The 26,545-nt window shown below is 40.9% G+C and overlaps 1 protein-coding gene across 2 annotated transcripts in view; it reads left to right on the top strand.

Moving 5' to 3' along the window:
* GNE (glucosamine (UDP-N-acetyl)-2-epimerase/N-acetylmannosamine kinase) overlaps positions 1–26,545 on the top strand; it is a 45,849-nt gene that overhangs the window by 15,642 nt on the left and 3,662 nt on the right. Inside the window, exons 1-9 of one of the 2 annotated variants that reach the window (XM_063457277.1) lie at positions 7,811–7,918; positions 20,213–20,415; positions 21,435–21,886; positions 22,628–22,780; positions 22,873–23,085; positions 23,597–23,684; positions 23,794–24,004; positions 24,709–24,838; positions 26,224–26,445. In XM_063457277.1, the coding sequence (XP_063313347.1) occupies positions 20,252–20,415; positions 21,435–21,886; positions 22,628–22,780; positions 22,873–23,085; positions 23,597–23,684; positions 23,794–24,004; positions 24,709–24,838; positions 26,224–26,445 (1,633 nt within the window). In that variant the 5' untranslated portion in view covers positions 7,811–7,918; positions 20,213–20,251. Of the gene's footprint in view, positions 1–7,810; positions 7,919–20,212; positions 20,416–21,434; positions 21,887–22,627; positions 22,781–22,872; positions 23,086–23,596; positions 23,685–23,793; positions 24,005–24,708; positions 24,839–26,223; positions 26,446–26,545 lie in introns of those variants that run through there. The other variant, XM_063457276.1, reaches the window with a different exon arrangement.

Raw genomic sequence — 26,545 nt, 5'->3', positions numbered from 1 at the left:
TGGAGGGTACGGAACAAGTACTGGAGCTTAGGTAGGAGTATAATTTTCGTAGCCGCTATCAGGGGCAGACTGAGAACCCTCAGGGCCCCCGGGCAAAATAAATCAAGGGCCCCCTTAGAGGCCCCACCCATACTCCGCAGCAAGCACCACCCATGTCCCGCCTCCATGCACCGCCTCCAGCCACACCCTACACAATCTTTAGACACAAGGAACAAAAGTGCAATAATCCCTTCGAGGCCCCAGTAGAGACTACAATTGAGGGCTAATGGGCAATGGAGGGGGGTCTTTCTAGCAGAGGCTATTTCAGTGTCCTTTAGAGAGTATGTTAGAAAGAATCCCCTCCAGGCCCTATTAAAGACTACAATGGAGTCTAATAGGCTTGGAAGGGGGTCTTTCTAACAGAGGCCATCTCAGTGTCCCTGCTGGAAACAGTCGCCTCCAGGCCCCAGTAGAGACTACAATTGAGGGCTAATGGGCCATGGAGGGGGGTAGCATTCTAGCAGAGGCTATCTCAGTGTCCTTTAGAGAGTATGTTAGAAAGAATTTCCTCCAGGTCCCATTAGAGACTACAATGGAGTCTAATGGGGCCTGGAGGGGGGTCTCTCCAACACTCTGGTTCCTATTCACAATATAGCAACACAACATATACTGATACCTAGGCCAAGTTGGCACCTCTTACCTTAATTACTGTTGCTGGCTGGCAGTCTGTGGGCTTGCTGGAAGGCTGTGGGCTTACTGGCTGCGGCTGGCAGGCTGTGGGCTTGCTGGCTACTGCCGGCAGGCTGTGGGCTTGCTGGCTGCGGCTGGCAGGCTGTGGGCTTGCTGGCTGCGGCTGGCAGGCTGTGGCTTGCTGGCTGTGGCTTGCTGGCTGGCAGGCTGTGGCTTGCTGGCTGCGGCTGGCAGGCTGTTGGCTTGCTGGCTGCGGCTGGCAGGCTGTGGCTTGCTGGCTGTGGCTTGCTGGCTGACAGGCTGTGGCTTGCTGGCTGCGGTTGGCAGACTGTGGGCTTGCTGGCTGTAAGCCTAACTGGTGGCCTGTGGGCTGGCTGGCTACTGGCCAGCCTGTGGGCTGGCTGGCCGGCCTGTGGGCTGGCTGGCCGGCCTGTGGGCTGGCTGGCTTGCTGGCTACTGGGGCACTTGTAGATTATTTAAAGAAATAATCCATGCACAATAACCACTACTGCTTTGTGTAGTCGTTATGGTGCCAGGAGGGCCGGGCCCACCTCCCAGAGTAAGTAGTCAAACCGTTTAAGAACAGTTTGACAACTTACCTGGGGTCTGATGGGATATGAGGCTGTAGTAGGGTATAGGAGCAGTGGTGCAATGTGTAAGGGGTGCAGTGTGTGTGAAAGGTTCAGTGTGTGTGTGTGTGAGGGGGTGTAGTGTGTGAATGTGTAGGGTGTGTGGGGCAATGTGTGTATGAGGGGGCTGTGTGTGTATGGGTGGGCAGTGTATGTGTGTGTGTGTGTGAGGCAATGTGTGTAAATGTGTATGGTGTGTGTGGGGTGCAGTGTGTGAATGTGTATGGTGTGTGTGGGGGCAGTGTGTTTATGGGGCTAGAGTTCACTCTCACCACTGCGACCACCAGGAATCCCTGGTGGTCACAGTGTTGAGAGTGAACTCTAGCCCGTAGCTCCAGGACTAGAGTTTACTCTCGCAAGAGCCGTAACGTTGCCATGGTAACCGCGGCAACGATCTGTGCTCGTGCAAGAAGGACCCAGAGGAGCTGCAGGCTGAGCTCCCGGGTCCTCTCTTCCTCCCTCCCCTGCTGGCTGCCCGCACGGTGCCTGCGGACAGGGGAGGGGGCAATTGCCCTCCACCTACTCCCCCTCTTCTTACTCCCCCCCTCCCCTCTTACTCCCCCCTTCTTCTTACTTCCCCTCCCCTCTTCTTACTCCCCGCTTCTTCTTACTTCCCCTCCCCTCTTCTTACTCCCCCCTTCTTCTTATTCCCCCTCCCCTCTTCTTACTCCCCACCTCCTCTTACTCCCCCTTCCCCCTCTTCTTTCCCCCTCCCCCTTCTTACTCTCCCCCTCTTCTTACTCCCCCCTCCCCCTCTTCTTACTCCCCCTACTTACTCTCCCCCTCTTCTTACTCCCCCCTCCCCTCTTCTTACTCCCACCTCTTCTTACTCCCCCCTCTTCTTAACCCCCTCCCCCTCTTCTTACTCCCCTTCCCCCTCTTCTTACCCCCTCCCCCTCTTCTTACTCCCCCTTCCTCTTTTTACTCTCCCTCTTCTTACTCCCCACTCCCCCTCTTCTTACCCCCTTCTTACACCCCCCTCTTCTTACCCCCTCCCCCCTCTTCTTACCCCCTCACCCCTCTTCTTACCCCCCTCCCCCCTCTTCTTACTCCCCTCTCCCCTTCTTCTTACTCCCCCCTTCCTCTTTTTACTTCCCCCGCCCCCTCTTCTTACTCCCCCCTCCCCCTCTTCTTACCCCCTTCTTACTCCCCCCTCTTCTAACCCCCCTCCCCCTCTTCTAACCCCCCTCCCCCCTCCCCCCTCTTCTTACTCCACCCTCCCCCTCTTCTTACTCCCCCTTCCTCTTTTTACCCCCCTCCCCCTCTTCTTATCCCCTTCTTACTCCCCCCTTCTTACTCCTCCCTCCCCCTCTTCTTACCCCCTTCTTACTCCCCCCTCTCTTCTTACTCCCCCCTCCTCTCTTCTTACCCCAATCTCTCTTTTTAATCCCCCTCCCTCTCTCTTCTTACCCCCCTCCCTCTCTCTTCTTACCCCCCCTTCCTCTCTTCTTACCCCCCTCCCTCTCTCTTCTTACCCCCCTCTCTCTTCTTACCCCTCCCTCTCTCTTCTTACCCCCCTCTCTCTCTCTTCTTACCCCCCTCTCTCTCTTCTTACTCCCCCCTCCTCTCTTCTTACCCCCAATATCTCTTTGTAATCCCCCTCCCTCTCTCTTCTTACCCCCCTCCCTCTCTCTTCTTACCCCCTTCCTCTCTTCTTACCCCCCTCCCTCTCTCTTCTTACCCCCCTCTCTCTTCTTACCCCTCCCTCTCTCTTCTTACCCCCCTCTCTCTTCTTACCCCCTCTCTCTTCTTACCCCCCCTCTCTCTTCTTACCCCCCTCTCTCTCTTCTTACCCCCTCCCTCTCTCTTCTTATCCCCCTCTCTCTTCTTACCCCCTCCCTCTCTCTTCTTACCCCCTCTCTCTTCTTACCCCCCTCCCTCCCTCTCTCTTCTTACCCCCTCCCTTCTTACCCCCCTCTCTTCTTACCCCCCCTCCCTCCCTCCCTCTCTCTTCTTACCCCCCCCCCCCTCTCTTCTTACCCCCTCCCCTGTAGCGTGGCCGAGCTGCTCTCCGGTCCGCGGTGCCCGGCCGGAGTGATGGGAAGGTGCACGCTCAGTGTGCACTTCCTTTCAGTCCGGCCATTACAGGAAACAGAAACTCTGCGCGGAACAGGAGTTTCTGTTTCCTGTACCCGGCCGGACTGACAGGAAGGTGCACACTCAGTGTGCACCTTCCTATCACTCCGGCTGGGCACCGCGGACCGGAAAGCAGCTCGGCCACGCTACAGGGGAGGGGAGGTGAGAAGCTGCAGCCGCCTGAGGCTCTTAAGAGAGCGCTTAGGCGGCTGCAGCATTTAAAGGGGCGGCCGGCCCCCTCAGAGTGTGCCGCCGGGCCCCCTGATGGCGGGCCCCCCTCCCGGCCGGGCCCTCGGACCATGTCCGAAGTGCCCGACCGGTCAGTCCGCCCCTGCCCGCTATGCGACCTAGCCAGGAGACATACTTGCCCTTCCACCCTGCAATTTGGCTCTTTAATTTATTAAGTTTGATGTAGTTGGTTGGCATCAGAGCATGTGAAGTCGACGTGAAGGCTACACCTAGGAATGTTAGATGGTCCTTGCGCCATTCATATGCATAGCTTGATTTCAGGTTGATTTCAGGTTGATTTCAGGTCTTGTAAGGGTTGTGGCGGTATGTGTATACCCATCGCTTGTGTTTTCGTGATGTTGAGTTTGTAGTATGAGCATGCACTGTATTTGGTAAGTATGTTGTGTAGGTGTGGGAGTGTCGTGTTTGGGGATTCAATGGATAGCATGATGTCATCCGCAAACATTGTAAGTTTATGTTCTGTGTTACCTATTTTTATTCATTGACTTCTGTATTTCCCCGTATGTATGTGACATGAAATTTGGTGGGAAATGGAGTTTTCTTAGCACCGACTCAAGGAATCCCCAGTGCACCATATCAAATGCTTTTTCAGCATCTAGTGAAATAAACACACTGGGTCTTCCCGAGATTCGCACTTTTGACATTAGATTCAACAATTTCCTTGTTCCATCCGATCCCTGCCTTCCCTTTACGAATCCTACTTGGTCTCTGTGGATCACTGAGGGAATAATGGTGGAGAGTCTGTTTGCATATATTTTCGCTAGGAGTTTTGTGTCTGTGTTTAATAGGGAGATGGGTCTTAGGTTTTGTGGTTTGTTGGGTGGTTTTCCTGGTTTGGGAAGTGTGGCTATGTGGGGCTTTAACATTTCAGATGGTATGTGGCCTGTTTTTATGATTGCATTATACGTTTCTTCTAGGTGAGGTGATAAGGTGGATTTAAAGCGTTTGTAGTACAAATTAGTGTCGCAAGGATTACTTAAAATGGTTCATTTAGTGATAATCATAACAACTGAACATTAGCTTCATTGTTCAACTGCAATGGTTGAAATTAAGGATTCAAGTGAAGTAAACCAAGTGACGATAAATACAGTCTCTTCTGATGTCACTAACAGATCTCTTTATTTTACCAAGCACTGACTAACCAAAGAGAGGAATCCAGAATGGGTCTTGCTTTCCAAGTACCAGTAGCCAAGAATACCCACAGGGCTAGCTCCCTACCATATATGTATATTATGAAAAGAACCCAGCTAAGCAGCTTATCTCTAAGGTGACATTGACTACAGGACACTGTTTGTGGCTCAATGAAAAGCAAGGGAACCAAATGCCTAAATGTAGGAGTTGGCTGACACATCTAATTGACCTACACTTGTGATGACAATGATAGTATCCATATATAGGGATAAACCCAAATTATTATCTCTTTGTAAACAACTGATGGATTAGTGCATGTTGTATAGATAACTAGTTTCTGTTTATTGATCAGTTTATGTTCTTCATTACTTTCATTCATGAATTAATAAATGATTACTTCTATGACAGTATTTTTATAACTTACCAGGCTTCCCCAAACTCCGTCCCTCCCGATGTTGCTTACCACAACTCCCATGATTCTCAGCCTATCTATTTCATTCATAGAATCATGTTAGTTGTAGTTCAGCATCATCTGGAGGGCCGGAATTTGAGGAAGCCTGACTTAGACAATATCTGAAGATAGATGAGAACCCCAACAGAAAAGGGGAATCTGAATATAAAGGGAAGTCATAGAAAATAAATGACATAAGTATACACACAGAGAATTTATACGACGGGTGACGTGCAGTACCATTTCTGTGGAGTCAGTGTATCCACTTAATTACTAATAGTGGTCCCTAATTCAGTGGCAGTCCAGATTAATGAGAAAAGCACCATATTATATTGCCCATTGTATGTATTATTGAATCTGAGGGGAAGTGGAATAAACATAGACCTCACTCCTCCTTCCATGCCTCTTGACTTATGTCTGAGGAGAATGAATGGGCATCATTATTCACCTTTTCATCTCTTCTCTTTTAAAGCTTTGGTCTCTTGCACACTCTCTTACCTCCCACACTCCCCTCACCCACTCACTTGTTGATCCTGTTTTATTATATTAGTTCCCCTGATTACTCAATTAGTTAGCTGCTAGCTCCTCTCTGCACTCTTACAATCTCCTTAAAGGGACACTCCAGTGCCAGGAAAAAAAACAGTTTTCCTGGCACTGCAGGTACCCTCTCCTTCCCACCACCCATCCCATGTTGCTGAAGGGGTGAAAACCCCTTCAGTGCCTTACCTGAGACCCCCGCCGATGTCCCTCGGCGTTGATTTTGGGTCCGCCCACGCTCCTCCCCCGCCGACGTCATCTGGCGGGGGAGACCAATCGCGCATGCGCGGCCACCGGCGGGGGAGACCTAATGCGCATGCGCAGCAATGCCTCGCGCGCATTAGACCTCTCAATAGGAAAGCATTGAAAATGCTTTCAATGCTTTCCTATGGGGAATTTAGCAACGCTGGAGGTCCTCACACAGCGTGAGGACGCCCAGCGACGCTCTATCACAGAAAACCTGTGCTAGAAACCAGGAAGTGCCCTCTAGTGGCTGTTTAGTAGACAGCCACTAGAGGAGGAGTTAACCCTGCAATGCAATTATTGCAGTTTATGAAAACTGCAATATTTACAGCTGCTGGGTTAAGGGTAGTGGGAGTTGGCACCCAGATCACTCTAATGGGCAGAAGTGGTCTGGGTGCCTGGAGTGTCCCTTTAATTGATTATTCACCATCTTTCATTCTCAACTTTTTCTGCCTTGCTGTCAGACTGCTACACTACCTAGCACCTCCTTCCCTCAGTCTTTATAAGCTTATTCTCTAGTCAGTGTTCTCATTCTTATTTCTCTACCTTTTTCAAAAAGTACACCTTTCCTTCTACCCTCCACCTCCAAGTACCTCATTGCTCCTTCTACATCCTACCCATAATTTCACCAGAACAACTGAAAATCTCTTATTTATACCTTTTTTTCGCATCCCATTCCTTTCGCTGTGCCAATTGGAATGCACTCTCAGTCTGTAACACCATAAAATTCATATTTTACACATTTAGTGTATCTGTCTGTGTTTACCAAACTGTTTGATGAGAATATGTGTTTATGTGTGTTGATAACTTGTTTAGACAGATCGATAGGCACTTGCAATATATATCAGGTCTGTGAGTTATTTCTATGTATTCTGTATTTTAACTTCATATTTTTACATGATTTTAGATTTATTTTGAGGTGCAATGTTCAACACTAGACTAAGGAATCCAAGTATTTGGTTGTTGCATACACTGCGCACTTCTGAGCGTTTTGTCTAAAATGCATAAGAAATACGTATATTTTAATTGCAACACTAATGTAACAGAGCAGTTGAGCTTTAATAGTGTGAAAATGAGTGTTTGGTTGCTGCTTTCCTTTTTATGCTAAACATTTCTGAGCATTTTTAAAAAAACAAAAACAAAAAATAGATCTCCCCTGAAACCAAACCTGTTAAATCTTAAAGGTTGGTGATAGATTGTTGGGGCAGCTTGCCAGGCTGTTGGTGCCAAGAGAGGCCTATCTTATATTAAACTATTTAAAAAACAGTGTGAAAGAAAACATGGTGCTAGAGCCCTCAGAAAAATCTTCGCTGAGTCAGTTTATGCACACATTGCTAATAAGACGTTACCCTTGCTCCTACTACTTCTGTACCTCATTGTTTTTATTTATAAAGATCCAACATAGAGGGACATACAATGATATCAGGGATATAAACACTGTAATTATAGTGATTTGCGTGGCAGATAATCTGATCTGTCTCATAACAATAGTTATATTAATATAAAAAAAATTATCATATACATATTTTGTAAATTAATGTTATAAATATATAATTAAAAAAAATAAATGTGTATACAATTATTGAGAGTTACTATAATCTAGATTCCTTTATTAGCTCTCATTGAGTGGCCTGACCTATGTAACCCTGAGTGACCCTGGCTGAGTGAGAGGCCTGTGTTTGGTGTCTCAGTGAGCTGGACTGACAGTGTGCTGGTACACATGCGGTGTGAGTGCGGTCATGCACCGCCCATCCGAGCTATTAAGATGCCTGCAGTACGTCACCGCTGCCTGCAGTACGTCACCGCTGCCTGCCTCCCTCTCTCTCCCTGCTAACTGCTCTGTGTGTTAGACGCTGCCAGCTCGCTGACTAGTACCGGGACACTGCCCGCAGAACGGATCTGACCATATAAGCCTCTCACCCCCCGAGCCAAGGTAAGAAAGCCACCCCGACGCCCTGGGGAACCTGGGCGGCAATTACCGTAATATCATTTCCTGTACATACATCAGAGCCCCCTTCCCCCTCCTCCAGACTGAGTGACTCATTTTATTGTGATCGAACGCTGTAAATACAGCGAGCTGGAGATATTTCCTGATTCATTCATTATTACATGGATCAATAAATACTGCTATTGGGTTTATAGAAATAACAATTTATCAAGGCAGTATTAAGCCATTGCTATTATTATTATTTTATTATATCATGCGTGTTTGTGGGTGAGTTTGTCATTTGACTATTTGCATACTGTGTGGGCATTTGTGAATTTGAATAATAACTTATTATTAGGTATGTAAGGAGTTAATTATATTTCTATTACACTTTCTAGCTACTAAAGTACGTTTCACATGATGGAACAGAATGCAGAGTTGAAGTTGCCTGACAGAAACCATATGTAATATAAAGAATATAATTATTTGTTTTGATATTTGCAGCAAGGTTAAAAAAAAAAAAAAAAACACAGAAAAAAAACACAGAAAAAAACAAAAACACTATTGCATTAGAAATGAAAACCTGTATTCATAACGATATAGTGTCCCAGACACTAGATTTACACCCCCACCCCTGGTCTTTGCGATAAAATGTAAAAAATAAAAGTTTTTACTTATTTTTTTTCCAGCTCTGAGACTTCCTCGGCGCTTACCGCCTCTCGGGCTCTCGCAATGTCATGGAGAACGCACATCCTAGTGATGCTCCAATCCAATGTTCCACATAAAGGAGCATTGGGGGCCTAAAGCGCATGCACGGCGAACACGACGTGTGTACTCAAGCTCCCCCATATGAAAGCATTGTATCAAATGCTTTACTATATGCTTCCTCTTCACGTTAATGAGTTTTACTTAGTAGGGCACTAGAGGTGGACCAAAAGGGTTACTCTAACCCGTTTTACGACATACTTTTTACAAATTATTTAGCACCCCCAGCAACTCTAAAAATGCTTACCTGGAATCCAGCTCCTGGCATAGATTTACATACTCCTTCGTGACATTACTGTATTGCCAAAGTCATGCATGTGCAGTGCAGGGGCAGAGGGACACTTTAGTGTTAGGAATACATCTTTGTTCTCCTAACAATTAAGTGTTCTTTTAACTGTGATGATGTGGTCTTGGTGACTATAGTGTCACTTTGTGTCAGCACCACTTTATTTTGTTTAACATCAGTATTTGACAAAACAAAAAATACCTATCTTATCCACAGCATTTCTGATTCTGTTTCCTGATATCTTATGATACCCTGAGTGCCACGCAAAATACAAATAGCATCCAATAAAATTGCCACAATTAGATTTCCCAGTCACAGTTTTGAATAATACATAAGTCAGGTTTAGCAATTCTAAAACATTGCTTTTTGGGGTCTGAAATTCCCATCCATTAACTCTCAATAAAGGAAGTGACCAGTACCAGCAGATCCCAGGTATTATCCCAGATCCCAAACCAATAGCAAACAGTTTGACTATTTACATGACGTGCTGTCATGGTATTTCTTGCACCATAAGCACTGCAGTGCTCATGTCACTCTTTAAGTGTGTTTGATGTGGTTACATAGTCTTTTATTCAATCAAGATTTTGTGCAAAAAAAATAATAATCATGAAAAATGCCTTAATGCATCAGAGTTGTTTTAGCAGTACGAGGGTTACTTGCACAATATTAGGAAGGTGGTTTTAATGGTGTGTGTGTGTATATATATATATATATGTACTGCGCATCCATATGAATGTATTTCCATCCCTGATTTCTCCCACTATCTTTTTAGTTGGCCTTGCGTAATGACCTGATTTATGCATTTGTATTCACACTGTACAAAGGGATTTTCTTTGCAAAATCCTATGTTTGTTTTACTTATTTACTTTCCAGGCAGCAATCCACTTCAGTTGACTTACATGACCATTTGCCTAAACATTCTAATAACTTTGTTGCAGGACTGTATTTGAACGAATAGGGTTTAAAATTCTGTCCTATAGTAGGGGGAATAAAATCTAAAACTCTATCTTATTATAATAATTATGTTTTCAAGAGATATCAGTATACTCAGTCCTCTGATAATTAAATATAGAAATAGCCTGTTACCGGAGAAAGGCCTGTCCTTCACACTTTGAAGTCTATGATGTATATTTTAAAGGGCTACTCCAAGCATCATGATCTCTAGAGCTTGCTGTAGTTGTGATTTCAGGAGCACCCTTTCCCTTATTTGCCAGAAACTGGAGCAAACCATTTTTTAGTGAATGAACCATATGAGGGTTATATACTAAAGTGAGCATTCATTTTGAATTCTTATTTTAGTGAATAACTGTGTGTATATTCTTTTTAACAATAATTTCCATTAACCGTGCAAACACCTGGTCCACTTCCATGTATATTATAGCTTGTGGGTAAGCTTAGATAACAACCTACGTACTTTGCATAATAAACGGGTTATCCTGCTAGCAAAATGAATTCCACAGGTAAAACCTGTAGAATTTATATCCTCCTGTGGCTTCTTTTTCCAATAATTAAGGGGTCGGTGTCCATTGCTTAGTTCAGTTGCTTACTATAATAGTTGTGGGCACAAAGTGCTTGTGGTACTAATTAGCTTAACCAAATGCTATTTATATGAAAGCATTAAAAAGTAGCTTTTTTTTGTAGCTTTTTTTTAAATGATGCATTAAAAAGTATAGTTTCAACAACAGCCTGGGTTGTGCCTCTGGTGCTCTTTGGTAAGGCTTTGACGCCTACAGGGCCTATTTTGCTTAAAGGTACACTATAAGCATCCAGACCACTTCATCTCTTTGAAGAAGTTTGAGTGCAGTGCCCCTATCCCTTTAAATGATTACTCCAGTCACCATAGCCACTTCTGGTTTTAGATGATATGGTGGTAGGAGCATTGGTTTTCCTGACACTATAGTACCCTGAAGGTGCCCCCACCCTCAGGGTCCCCCTCCCGCGGCGCTGAAGGGGTTAAAACCCCTTCAGCTACTCACCCTTTTCCCCCGCCGGGCTCCCTTACCTCTCCTGCCGACGTCAGCATCCTTGTCTGACATCACCGGCGCCAAATGCGCATGTGCGGCACTGCCGCGCGCGCATTCAACGTGTCCGTAGGAAAGCATTTTTCAATGCTTTCCTATGGACGCTCTGCGTGATTGAGGCATAATATGCCTCAATCATTGCCGATTCGCCTCTAGTGGCTGTCCAGAAGAAATCCACTAGAGGCTGGCTTAACCCCAGATGTAAGCATAGCAGTTTCTCAGAAACTGCGATGTTTACATCAGGCAGGGTTAACCCTAGAGGGACCTGACACCCAGACCACTTCATTGACGCTGAAGTGGTCTGGGTGACTATAGTGTCCCTTTAAAGTTTAATTTACATTCAGGAGATATAAATGTCCAAAGCAAGTTAACATTTGAGTGAAAAATGAAAGCCTTTTTGTTCATGTAGGCCATGCATGTAAAACTTGTGGCCTGCGTGGCTGCATACGGCCCACAATGAACATCTTTGCGGCCCACCTACCCTGGGGCCACTTTGTGCTGTGACTGCGGTCAACTGCAAGACAGGAAAAATCTTTCCTGTCTGAGTCTTGTCCCTCCCACTGCCGATCGCGTGCTCCCGCAAGAATGCAAAGGGGCTGTCTGTCTTCCCTCCTGCTCACAGTGCCAGAGGAGTGTCTGGTCTGCTCGAGTAGAGAAGAACAGAGCTGGAACTGGAGGACGGGTGGTTCATCTTAAGGTTGTAGAAGAGGGGCTTGGGGGACCTTCCTGTTTAGTGTATTAAACTGGGGAAGGGGGACAGTGTATTAATTTGAGGGAGGGAGTGGGCAGTATATTAATTTGGGGGAGGAAAGGGGGCCAGTGTATTAATTGGGGGGGTAGTGTTTTAAATCGGGGTTGGGGGGGATCAGTGTATTAATTTGTAGCATGGAGGGAGCTAGTGTATTAAATTGGGGGAGGAAGTGGGCAGTGTATTAGTGGTGGGAGGGTGAGGCAGTGTATGAGAGTGGTGGGATGGGGACAATGTGTAGTTAATTGTGGGGAGGGCAGTGTATTAATTTGGGAGAGTGAGAGGGGCAGTGTATTAAATTGTGAGGAGACAGGGCAGTGTAGTAAATTAGAGTGGTGGGAGTGGGGACAGTGTATTCAATTAGAGTTAAGGGGGCAGTGTATTAGATTAAGGGGCAGTGTGTTAGATTGGGTGGAGGGGGCGGTGTATAAGAGTGGAGGGAGGAGGGGCAAGTGTATTTGATTGGGTCTGCATGGAGGCGCTGAATGCTCCCCATGGAGATGCTGATTGGCCGTGCCTTTTTTTGCCACAGATGCACAATTGCCTCCCAATGCTTTCCTGTGGCCAAAGTGAAGAACATACTCGTAGGACTTCAAAATCAACACGATAACGTAGTTTGTTTTTTACAGCTGTGCAACAGCATACATTCACCATTTCAGTCCCATTACCAAACTTTTCTTCATATGTCAAGGTAGTTGGACTGAAACATTTTGTCGCCTTAAAATAAATAAGCTCTTTTGTTTTTTGAACTTTGAAGCCATACGAGCGTGAGGACGTCCAGTGTCAGTAAGGCACCTTCTTTTACACTGTACTTTTCTAAATAAACCTATGTTTCTATGAAAACTGAAATTTTTGTTTGTTTGCAGCCCACAGAAACGTAAAACCTTGTTTATTTGGCCCGTGTTAGCCTTTAGGTTTGACATGCTTGAGCACTGAGACTGCAGGGGCAATATCTATACACAAAAAAAAAATGTTTCATTACCTTGAAGTAGTTTTGATGCCTATAGTATCCCTTTAATTTTGTTACAGGCACAACAGTAGCAATTAATGATTCCTGTATAAATCTACAAAAACACAGATTGCTACAGCCATACCAATATAAAATAAATACCATGTTTTGATTCCATGTAGTAAACAATACTGGCATGAAGGCTTGGGTTCTCCCTGACCCTTTCTCATATACTGATACTGCATTTATTTAGTGCTAGGAAATGAACCTTGGTAAAAGTATCTACAAGATTGAAGTGGGGTTATTGTAAATGATAGAGGCTTTAACAGTCATCGTTTGTTACCTTTCATCAAGCAAGTACACATCATTAATTACTACATTAGTTATATCATTGAAATTTCATTTTTTCCATAGAATATAAATGTCACTCAGTGTACCATATTTCTTAACCTTAAATGACACTGGTTTTCATTATACCTATATTTGTATTTTATGGCAGGGAATAGAATGTGCTCCTTTGTCCTTCCTGTGTTTGAAGTATTGAAAAGGACAATATCCTTTGATTTAGTTTTGTTAGATCAGTGAAGCAACCCCTGATTACTTCCTGCCGAGTCAAATTAAAGTGGTAGTGTAACTGACTTAAGGATTAGTACACAGAATATTTGAGGTGGAAGGAGGTTGTTACATCTTTTTAATTCTCTGCCATTTAAAGGATCATTTACACAGGGTTATTCACTAAAATGAGAATTCAAAGTGAATTTCAAATTTAAGGTTTAAGTAGCCGAAATGGAAGCATAGTTGAGTTGGAGAATTTTTCCAATTTGGCTATTTTGACCTTAACCCTTAAGGACCAAACTTCTGGAATAAAAGGGAATCATGACATGTCACACATGCCATGTGTCCTTAAGGGGTTAAATTTAAAATTAAACCCTTTTAATTCTCACTTCAGTGAATAACCTCGTAAAGTGAGGAATAGAAACATGTATTGCTAATGTTATAGTGTTTTAATATATATTTAGATGTACTTAGCAAGTTAAATAAATAGTTTTACTTTAGTTCCCCAACACTGCGGCCATTGCTCCTTCCCAGGCTGATATCGTCATTACATATGATTTTAGTCAATCCAAAGCTTTCCCATAAGGAAACATTGGGGGTAATTGATATGCCAATCATCATCTCCACATAGATATGCATTACATTAATGCCTCTCTATGAGGAGATGCTGAGTGGCCAGCACAGCTTTTTGCCATGCATGCGCAATAGCCGTCTAAAGCATTGGATTGGCTGAGATCAGCAATTTTGATGATCTCATCCAAGTAGGTGAAACGGGGGCGTAGCCAGCTGCAAAAGTAAAATCACCTTTTACATTGCTTACAGGGAGGCAGAGACCTGAACTGTGTTTAAAATGCTATAGTTACAGGAATACGTGTATTTTGTGTAGTGTTCCTTTTAATGTCCACTTTCACAAGTGGATTAACAATTCTGTTGGGTGTAAAAGCCAGTGTTTTTCTATTTTTCCTGCCCCCAAAGCAGCAGTCCAGGCACTGTGTATTGAGGGAAATCATAGTAGTGCATTCAAGCATGTTAATGAATATAACAACACAGATGATAAATAACCAAGAAGCCTAATCACTGTATTCTGAGTTGCTGCAAACACTCTAGGTCCCTGTTTAGAAGAAGCCATTTTCCAAAAGCCAGAGTCAATTCCCAGTGTTTGGCCATAGGACCATATCTGTGTCTCACCGGACACCAAACTTTTCTTTGCCGCGTTGTCTCTTCACCAAGGTATGCAGCAAAAGACACAGTGCTTTCCTTTTTGATCATGTTCTTCGAGAAAAGAGACTGACTGTCATGTGACACATAAAGAATTAACGTGTTTTGATGAATAGAAACTAAGTAGGTTGTATGCAGCAGGGTTTTGAATGAATGTATATTGAACGTTTGCAAGTAAACTACCATGATAAAAATCTGGAAATACAGCGATACAACTCGTTCTGTCTCTCGGTCATTTTACCTCTCTATTATACTTGAAAAACTTAAAAGCACTTTTTGTCTAGAGAAAAATGCAACAAGCGCGACCAAGAAGCCAAACACGAGAACAGAGGTACAGACAGACAAATAGCGTTACGCACACAGAAAATGACAGAGGGAGCATCATGTGCAGCTGCACACAAAGAGAGACACACGGGCAGCTCTAATCATTTTTCTTTAAAAAACAAAACAAAAAACTATGCATTAAAATTGAACAGTGCACTTTTTTATTAGTATTTATTTTATAAATATATTCCACAGCCTTCATAATTTTACATCTGTGATTAAAAGAACAAAGCATTTCATATTAGGATTATGATAAATTAAGCTTAGATTAGATCAATAGGAGACATTATGTACACACTTGAATATCTAAATACTTTACCTACGTGATCTTCTAAATATAATTTTTCATTATATGTTTTAATCCTGGGTGTGGATTACGTATGTAGGTAAGTATGTGTATTGTAAGTGCTGACGCATAGTTTATTTAAACCTCTTGATACCAGCCCTGCTTTTGCCAGGACACAGAATGCCTCCTCCAAGGTCCAACAAAGGCAAATTTATTAGAACCAATTGACAAGCAGCAACGTTTTGACCTTTAAGGTCTTTCTCAACTTTGAAGTGCCTAAACCTTTCTTTGTTTTCTGCATATGGTATGTGGGACCTGGTGCTGGGTCCAGGTTTAGTTGCACCCTGGCTCAGAGTAATGGGTTTTAGTGCAGTTTACTGAATTTACTTTAGAACAGAATGCATACTATCATGTGCCTACCTGGGGCTGGATTCTCACCTAAATAAGTGAAAATTCTGTGGTGAAATGTGATTTTAAAAAACCTGTTACATTTGCTGTTTAATGTACTGTAAGTAAGTTATTTGCATGTTGATCGACACGTCCAGTTAGCCTTACACCACACCTTAAGTTAAACAACATTTCTTCATTGTAAATAACTTGTTTTGTGTGATTACTGTAAATTGTGGATGTGACAGACTTTTCAAAGTAGCCTCCTTTTGTTTAACTTTCACAGCGAGTATTCAAACCTTCATGTTTGATAACGATCAACAAAATAAATTTAATAAGTTGCTCTTGAAGGGAAGTCAGCTTACTTGTGAGGAAACTCATGAGGTTTGAATGTTGCAATCGAAGTGAAACATAAATAAATAAACACAAGCACATTTTCAATCAAAATGTTTATTTAATAGCTTTAGTGATGCACCTTGGAGAATGGCCGTGGACCTTTATTACGGATTTCATAATTCCAATTAAACCATAACCATATGAATAATAATAAACCATAACTTTTAAAACAAACATATTAAATAACCACTTTCCAAGGCTCCGCCCCCCTCCAAAGCCAGGAGCCATAAATATCTCTTCAACCAAATCCACCACATCCACCCGCCTGTGATGACCAGGAGGGCGACTTACATCCCATAATAAGGTCACGACATAAAATAAATAAAAAGGGGGAGGGTGGGTGGGAACAGCAGCTTAAATATTTTAATATATAGCCAACCTTCGGATTTGTCTGGCACAAGCTGAGGCAATTAATTTTGGCGCCCTTTAATTTATACCCCTATTTTTCCCTCCACTATTGTCCTCGCGCTGCTATCTACCAATCAGGGCTCATGCCCTGGTCGCATGCTTGCCGCCCTTACTGCCAGCGCGAGCTGTCTTGCAATTAACCCTAACCTGCATTTAACCCCTAGCGCGAGCGCTATACTTACCACCCACTTCGCTCCATCAAACCTCATGGGGCTTCTCCTTATACAGTCCACGTGCCCGACATTACATGTATTTGAAGAGTAAAAGAATTGCTCGGTGTGCCTTGCTAGTTTTATGTATTTCTGTTATTTAGTTGACATGAGTAATGATATATAAACTAAACTGATTCATTAGCCAGTGATTCTGCAGTATTCTGGGTTTTGCGCGTATTTGTTGTCACTGACTCCTTTGCATTTGCTTTCATTGACTGTGCACTATTCTATGCCTTTTTGTACATTTGTCACCTTTGACTTTGCAGTTTATGTACCTGTGGTTGTGTTTGCTGTCATTTACTCTGCACTATTCTGTCGCACGTAATTGCCATTTTTGACTATGCAGTTTTTGTACTTGAGCTTGTATTTGCTGCTGTTGACGTTGCAATTTCCAGGGATGCGAGTTTGTATTATCTGTAAATTGACTCTGTAGTATTATGTACGTCAGTTTGCTTTTGCTGTCTCGGATTTTTCAGCATTCTGTAGCTAAGAATTTGTTGTCACTGACTCTGCAATATTCCATACCTGACATGACATTTACTCTCACTGACTTTGCAGTATTCCATTCCAGAAGGTGTATGTGTTCCCACTGACTTTGTGACATTATGTTTTTAATTTGCTGTCCATAAAGAGCAAGCTGCATAATATAGGTCAACTAAACCTTTAGGTTGACTAAATGAGTATCATGGAAGGTTACTACAACCAAAAAACTGTGTTTTTATAAAATACTGGTTTTAAATAGACTAACATTTTCTGAGGTGGTCTGCCCCTCCAAAACTAAAAAAAATTATAAAAATAAATGAAACATTCTAACTTACCTACGTTTCATCACAGCGCCCAAGTTCTTCTCTGAGCCCGATCCTGCTTGGCTGATGTCACTCACTCTCGCCAGAACAGGGTTCAGGGAGGACAGACTAAATGGACGACAGGGGCAGCACGGGGTGGGGAGGGGAACGTGCTGAATTGGCTGTCTGGTGCAAGCATGCTGTGAGTTCTTGCAGAAGATGCCGATTTTGCACAACAATGACCATAGCCAGCCTGGAACTTTGGAGGTGGAGTAACACTTCCGGCAGCTAAGAGATTAATTTTTGTATGTGAAGCGTGTCATAGCGGAAAAACTGCACATACAGACTCCAGGCACCATGACCACTTCAAATCACTGAGGTGGTCATGGTGCTTAGAGTGGCCCTGGTTAATAATAGAATCTTGATCCCAGGAATGGGAAACTGGAGAAAAACAAAATGATTATCTCCTAAAAAAATACTTTGATATTATTACATCTTTTTATTTTATTTCATATATCCTGTTTATTTTACTTGTGGTAAATGAACACAAAAGAGAGTTTAGCTTTATAATTCTTCATCATATATAAAGTACTAGAATCAACAAGAATGTTTCATACCCATGTTTGATTTCCTTGCTACATGAAGGCCTCTGACAGCCTGTAAGCCTGCTCCCACAGTAAATTACTATTTACTTTAATTATACCAGTTCAGAAACCACCAACAAGCATCTGTGGTTGTCTGAGAGCAGCCAGTTACTGCTGCCCAACATCACTTGGCTAATTCTACCTCATAAGCCCAAGCAGCACAGATGGACTCAGCTGCCAAGGACCCTCATACAGTGGTAATCCATTAGATAATGGTTGAACGCAAAAGAGAGGGAAGGTGCCAGGAAACTCCAAGCACTCTAGTCCCTTCAGTGAGGTGAAATTATTACATTGCCTAGAGTAGGGTAGGCAACCTTTGGCACTCCAGATGTTTTGGACTTAATTTCCCCTGATGCTTTAGGAGTATTATGGGAGATGTAGTCCACAACATCTGGAGTGCGAAAAGTTGCCTACCACCACCCTAGAGTGTCTCTTTATGTTGATGGGAAATAGTGTCTTTCAAATGACTGAATCTGTTAATTTAAAAAAAAAAAGAAGGCTAATGTCACATGTGAACAGATTATTGACCCTTGCTTCGTGAAAGCTGCTCCACATTTTTTTATTTGGCCCATTGTGGCATAACTGAGGCAAATAGGATTCCTAGCCAATAAGCTGCACTAATGCTTGTGCTACAATATAGTATCAAACAATATATGAATGATGTGGGGATATTTATGGGATGATAATATTAAACAGTCGAGAATTGCCCACTATTTCAATTCTCTTAGGTCTAGAAGATCGTTATCTTGTAAGTGAAATGTATTCCATACAAATAAAATCACAATTTGTTATAAAAATATATATAATTTATTGTGATAAATAATAATGCAGCATGCATGATAATAATCAGTGAATATTTAGTATAACATGAGTATGCAATACAATGGCATGGCTATACACGTTTCCAATGGCTAACAGCATCAATTGTCAAGACAAGATTTATGAGGTACTTCAGACAGAAAGTAAAACTTCACACACAGTGCAGCAAAGAGTCATAAAACCTAGGCTAACAGTTCACTGAATAAACCTTTCAATGCTGGCTAGATCCTCCTAGGCATATAATATCCTATTCTTATGTAATTTTCAAATAAAATAAAATTTATACCAGCTCATTAATCATTTCCTGGAACCATCCAATAAGAATAAGCTACCAGATTCTATAAGCCGAATTTTAATTTGCATAAAAAGATATCTTATCTTATTTTAGAGCAAATCAATACATCTGGATAAAAACAACGGTATGCTAACACATGATAATATCACACTAATATATATAATTATTCTTAATTCCACCTGCAGAATGGAATGTTTATTACTATATATTCTTTAGTTAACTAAGATTTCTAAATATTGAAATCTGACCGTGATTTATCCAGTCATATATCATGCTATTAGATTTTTAATTAATTTAGATTAATTAAATAAAACCAGCATAATTACCAGTTAAGTAGATGTTCTCATCAGATGAGTAGGTAGTCCCAGGATTGGTTGTATGCGTGTATGATTGATTGAATGGAGGTGTGTAAGTAATAGTGAAAAATAGTGTTGCTTAGAAAGTAAGAGTAAAATTCTAAGTGTTTCTTGAGTTGGGTACAAGAGAGTTTGAATGTTAGTTAGTCCCAGAGTGAATATCTGTCATAGATCTCTCTTCCCTTTGTCCTAACTTTTAAAGGGAAAGATTCTCTGTACGTCATCAGTTGATAAGGCCAATAGGAAACTGAAGGTGTGGTCAACCTGCAGATTGCAATTTAGGTATTTGGTCTATAGAGGGCAGTCTCGCCTCACTAAACCTTCCTATCCAGGAAACAGTTAACTTTTCCTGATGACGATTTTGACGTCATTTGGCTTATCTATATGACTACCTACAACTTAAATTTTCTGTCAGTTCAAAGCATTTGCCTCAGTCTTTGTGTCGGCAATTTCTGTTGTAATTTCTAAAACTGACAGTTTAAACTTAATTTCAACTTTTACTTTACAATGGGACCTTGTAAAATTTAGAAAGTAAAATTAATTACTAAATCTTCTCTGTCACTAATGTCTGCGTTTAGAATTATTTCTATTCCATTAACACTTAGACATAGCATTCCATCCCCCTGCCTCATTGTATCACTTGGTTTGTTATATAATGCATTCCTTAGTTCAGGCTAGTGTTTAGTTACAAAAAGGCAGTTATGTGTCTCTTTGTTAGCCTGAAATCCAAAATGGAGTCTGCTCTGTTCTGAGTGACTCTGACAATATACACTTGTAATTTCTATTTTAGCACAAAATGTCTGCCGATATAAATATCCTGACAATGTTTGCGTTTTCTTTTTCCAGGCACTTTATTTTGAAACTTTATCAAGGCAAAAAGTTAACATGGAGAAAAATGAAAACCAAAGGAAACTCAGAGTGTGTGTTGCTACTTGCAACAGGGCCGATTACTCCAAGTTGGCACCTATTATGTTTGGAATCAAGGCGGAACCTGAAAATTTTGAACTCAGTGTGGTGGTTATTGGGTCTCATCTCATTGATGATTACGGGTAAGTTTTTAGATTCAGAGTAATGTATTACATGCACTTATATTGTAATTCAGCTTGTAAAACAAAATTCTAGTCCATCATGCTCCATCCTTTACATACTTGTTGCTGCTGTTAATTCTAAATAATGTGCTATTTTAATCTGCAACTGTAGACCAATGAAAGGCAAATTTAATTTAAATGATGTTGGACGGCAACATCTGCTATCCCTCCATAGGAAAGTAATTTCAGTTTGATAGACTGTATTTTACATTTGAAGGGACAACATGCACCAAAACTACATCATGAAATTGTAGTGATTTTGCTGTTCAGTGTCCTTTTAAGTGTTAGGTTCATTAATACAGCTACCTACTAAAAAGCGAATTGTGAGAAATTTAAAATAATTTTAATATCCAAAATGAAAAAATGTTTTAGTATCCAAAATGAAAACTAATTTGGAAAATTTTACCAACTCAGCTGTTTCAGCCTAAAATTTGCATTGAAAACACTTGACTAATTCTTCTGTAGGTGCACATTCTGAGTCATGTTCCTATGTACTATTTTGCATATGACTGCAGAGCATGACACCTAAATAGTAAGACCTTTGAATAGATCGGGCATCTGGGAGCATTTTTGACATTGCATTTGTCATTGCATTTGACAGGGTTATTCTCTGAAAAGAGAATTCAAATTGAAATTAAAGTGAATTTCACATTTAAGATCAGATAACTGAACTGGAAATATTCTGGCAGACCGCTATAGTTACAGATACCTTAATCTGGCCTTAAATTTGAAATTTACTTTGAACTCACTTTAGTACAAAAAACTTTTTGCCGTTCCTTCATTTTTTATTTCCATTTATTTGTTTATTTTACCCCCAAAAATGTTATACTTCATTGCCTTGAAGACTTTATGGAAAATGTTTTTTGTATATTTATATTAAATCAACCAAAGCAAAAACAAATGCATTTTATCACGCCACACAAAAGGCAAATATTTGTAGCAGTAACAATATGTACATATATATTTTCCGCTCTCTCTAGAAATACATATCGTATGATTGAGCAAGATGATTTTGATATCCAAGCAAGGCTTCACACTATCGTAAGGGGTGAAGATGAAGCTGCCATGGTAGAGTCGGTTGGCTTAGCTCTGGTGAAGCTTCCAGATGTTTTAAACAGATTAAAACCAGACATAATTATTGTTCATGGAGATCGATTTGATGCATTGGCCTTGGCCACCACTGCTGCTTTGATGAACATAAGGATTCTTCACATAGAAGGTGGTGAAGTCAGTGGAACCATCGATGATTCTATCAGACATTCGATCACTAAACTGTCTCATTACCATGTATGCTGTACCAGGAGTGCAGAACAGCATCTCATATCCATGTGTGAGGACCATGACCGCATCCTACTTGCAGGATGCCCTTCTTATGACAAGCTTCTCAATGTGAAAAACAAGGACTACAATGGTGTTATCAAGACATGGTTGGGTATGTCATGATCGATACACTATCACATAATCTGGGATTGTGCTCTAATAATTGCTTCTAGAAATAAATCCTAATGCTTGAAACCACGTTAGATCAGATATTTAAATGTACAGCAACTCCCATAGAAAAATGTGAGATAACTGTTAAAATGCAAAAAGGGAAAACATTACGCAGATCTGTCATTTCATGGATTTCGGCCATGTTTTTTACATTCTGCAACCCAGCGTCTGTCTCTCCTTCCTGTTTGAGTGACTTCACTCCAGCCAGAGCTTTGAGCCTCACACCCTTTACAGTTCTTGTATCTGTGTATAATTCTTCAAGTGAAGACAAATGTCAAATAAATCATAATATATATATATTATGAATAATTCTAAAATTATATATATATATAACTTTATTTTAGAATTATTCCTTGTCAATGTTTTATAATATAGAAAAATATTTTGTCTGTATATAACTATCTAGATCTTGTTTTTTCTCGTCTGGAACACTGATTGATATATTTGCATCTCAAATGCCCCTCTTTTATTAAAAAATAAATAAATAAGAACACTGACAAGGAATAAGTAAGATATAGACTGGACCGTTGGTGTTGTTTACTTCTACATATTTGCTTTCAAAAAGGCACTTTTTAACAACCCGGTTTGGTAACATTTGGCCCTTCATATGCTTGTAGATTACATTTCCCATGATATACATCAGGAAGTTTTCATTTTAGTCCTTTCCGTTTTATTTTTATAGGTGATGATGTGAAGTCTGGAGAATACATTGTGTCTTTGCAACACCCAGTTACCACTGATATTAAACATTCAGTCAAAATGTTTGAGTTCACCCTTGATGCTCTTCTGTCTTTTAACAAGAAAACTTTGATCCTTTTTCCAAATATTGATGCAGGTGAGTTGGGTAGATGTTTTGAATTTAAAATTTACATATTTAGACTTTTGATTGAAGGATAATGTTAACATGCCTTATTCTGCATTATACAGGTAGTAAAGAAATGGTGAGAGTGATGAGAAAGAAGGGCATTGAGCATCATCCAAATTTTATACCTGTGAAGCATATTCCATTTGAACAATTCATACAGTTAGTTGCCCATGCAGGATGCATGATTGGCAACAGCAGCTGTGGTGTCCGGGAAGCTGGGGCTTTTGGAACTCCGGTGATTAATTTGGGAACACGTCAGACTGGACGAGAGACAGGTCAGAACAAGAAGTCAAAAATGCTAAACAAAACCTTTTTCTTTTTAAAGATGGCTGTAATCAGTTAGCGCTATTATCCATTTATTTTGTATAACATGTAAAGAGCTGTGCACTAGTTAATGGATTAACAAATTGGACCTTGTCATATATATAGTTTTGTAATGCACATGCTGAAGTGCTTCTAGTACCTTATCAAACTTCGGAGTTGCAAATATGATCTCCACCAGGTTTAATGCAGTTTTACATTGTTCTGAGGTCAGTAAAAAAACATGCTACGAATTAGGCAATAATAACGTCATTTGCACAGGACTAACATGAAAACGAAATATTATCTTCCGTGGGAAATTTCTATAATATTTACAAGAGCTTGACCTTCTTTTACTTGTGTAACTGTACACAGTGAAGCTATAAACCATGAAGAATGCAACCAAATAGTCTATATCTTAATATTTTGGTTCTTGCAGTAATAACCGATGACTTTAATTTGTTGTCTGATGTTTCTTAATTTTAGGTGAAAATGTTCTTCATGTGCGGGATGCAGATACTGAGAATAAAATAATTCATGCACTTCAGCTGCAATTTGGAAAACGCTATCCTTGGTAAATATTTTACTTGTCTTCTGTTGTTTGTAAATATTGTGTTTCTCTTTATTTTATGTGAAGGAATTGAAATAAATTACTTTCAAACTAATGTGTTGGCATTTCACAGCTCAAAGATCTATGGAGATGGCAATGCTGTTCCAAGGATTGTGAAGTTCTTGAAATCAATTAATTTGGTGGAACCACTGCAAAAGAAGTTCTGCTTTCCCCCTGTAAAAGATAACATCTCTCAGGACATTGATCACATCTTGGAAACTCTGAGTGCATTAGCTGTAGACCTTGGAGGCACGAATCTTAGGATTGGCATTGTCAGCATGAAGGTAAAATGTCATTAGTATAGCATAATTCCAGGGTAAAATATTAGGAATGAAAATAGAACAGAGACTGTGATAACGTGGTTGGGGTGAGAACATGTCTTGAGTTGACTAAGAGATGTAGGAGGCAGTTGTTTCAGGATAAGGGAGTTCAAGGAGGTACCATTTGGAGATTGTTTACATTTGAAATGTGGCAGCAGCTATTTACTGTATAAGGGGGTTAAACTGAAATACTCAGTCTTCTGGCAGAATGCTTATACCCACCCAGTCTTCTGGCAGAATGCTTATACCCACACCCTAAGTTAGCATAACACAAAGTTTGAACATTTTAAAAAGCTTTGTTTCCATTACCATTGGAATGCATCTGTCAAATCTTGAAGGAAGGTTAACAGAAATTGCAGAGAGTGTGTATTTACACTACCTATGGTGTGTGTGTATATAGAAATATAATTAATTAATTTATTTCTTGGGGTAGGAAAGATGGCAGGCTTTATTGCTAATCCTTTGGCACTAAAATGTCTTTATTTGATGCTGTATTTTTCCATAGATTGAATGCAATAACTTTAGTTCTTAATAATATGGTAGTTACCTTCTCTTAAAATAACTTTTTTAACTTCAACTTGTGAGATTTTTGGCAATGCAAGCCATGACCATGAACTACATGTTCTCCTGTTCAGTTAAGCATTAAACAAATGGTTTGTTTGCTGTAGGGTGAAATAGTTAAGAAATATCAACAACCCAATCCAAAAACCTACGAAGATAGGATTGAGTTAATCCTAAAGATGTGTGTGGAAGCTGCATCGGAAGCTGTAAAACTGAATTGCAGGATTCTTGGTGTAGGTAAGAGCTGGCGTAAATGAATTCTAAAAATAGGTAATGCTACGTGATTATGTAATGGCCATGTGAGGTATAAAATCACGAAAAAAAAGCAAAATCTGCCATGTTTTAACAAACCTGTTTTGCTTTGTTATTTTATGTTTGTTTCCACTGCACTGTAATACCAGGTTACAGTTAGTGCAAAGGTTTACTACTTTGCACATTTCAACTATTTTCTATCTCAATGTCTCACTACAGATTGTCTGTCTCACAGTCTGTCTTCACAAACTCCTCTGTAGAGAAACACTTAATCCATTGCTTTGCATAGAGAAGCATTTGGTGCAAAAAGTATTAAGACATACTTTGCATGCTGATACCAGGCATCAAATAGATTCAATATGTTTATCGTCTGCATAGCATAAGGCAAATTAAATAACCACACTATAGCAAAAGAATGGTAGCAAGAGCAGAACACCATGCAAAACACGTACTGTCACTGTTTAAAATATTTACACTTCAATGAATAAACCTCATCATTTTAAGAGAAATGTTTAGTTTACTGTGATGGATGCACACTTACTAGACTCTAACATTTATGATAACACTAATAAATATTTACCTTATCAAAATTGTCATATCACCTTGTTTACATTAACACTTGCAGTTCTGGTAGATAGTCATATGTTAGATGCACCTGTGTCTGTTAAACCTCATGGTTGCAGGTTTTCTTCCTGGCAGTGTCAACTTAGCCTTTCATCTTTCCCATGTCAATAAAATAATTACCACGGTATTGGGTCATAACATCTGTGCCCCGTTCAAAGAAATTAGAGAAAATATCTGTGTATCAGTCCAGGTAATAAACTTTAGGCTGATTTTAGACCGTGTAAGAACATTTATGGAGACTTCAGTGGTTGAATTACTATTTAGCACGCAGAATAACCCTTGTTTCTGCTAAAAGAATCCAGCTTTTTGATTTCTTTGCTTTTTCTCTGTTAAGACCAGGATATAAACAAAGTGTCTTAGTCAGTATTAATATCTTACCCAACCTGATATAGGTTTAGTATGACATTTACTGGGAGCGAGTAGTTGCTGTATAGAAGTTATTGCGAAAAGTAACAGAAAAGAAGCAAGATCCTTGAGAAATGTTTAACTTCTGCTGATTCACATTTCAGCTGTTTTTAGAGCAGTTTCCTCATCCACACCCTGCATTAAAGCAGCTGTTAGCACTGTTGAGTCAGGGTGTGTGTTTTTTATACAGAACCACGTATCCCTACATTGACGTCCTTTATTTACCTTTTCCTTCTTTAATGTTACTGCCGTTTGTATGCACAGGGATCTATTTGTGTACACTGTATGATTTCTAAATTGTCTTTTTCAATGCTTGCTTAAGTAGTGTTTGTTTTGGACAGGAATATCTACAGGTGGACGTGTAAACCCTCATGAGGGAGTAGTGCTGCATTCCACAAAACTAATTCAAGAGTGGAGCTCTGTTGATCTTAGAACGCCCCTGTCAGACACATTACATCTGCCAGTGTGGGTGGATAATGATGGAAACTGTGCTGCGTTGGCAGAGCGGAAGTTTGGTCAAGGCAAAGGAGTGGGAGATTTTGTCACAGTTATTACTGGCACAGGTAGGCATGTCTAGTCTGTAAAACACTTTGAGCTAAACTAAAGCCATACAGTGTCAGTAACTCCAGATCCTCAAATATTTCTGTAGTATTAGATACTGTA

This window comes from Pelobates fuscus, chromosome 5, assembly GCF_036172605.1.
Source record: "Pelobates fuscus isolate aPelFus1 chromosome 5, aPelFus1.pri, whole genome shotgun sequence".
In the NCBI taxonomy this organism is placed as follows: Eukaryota; Metazoa; Chordata; class Amphibia; order Anura; family Pelobatidae; genus Pelobates; species Pelobates fuscus.
This window is presented reverse-complemented; position numbering and strand designations above follow the sequence as displayed.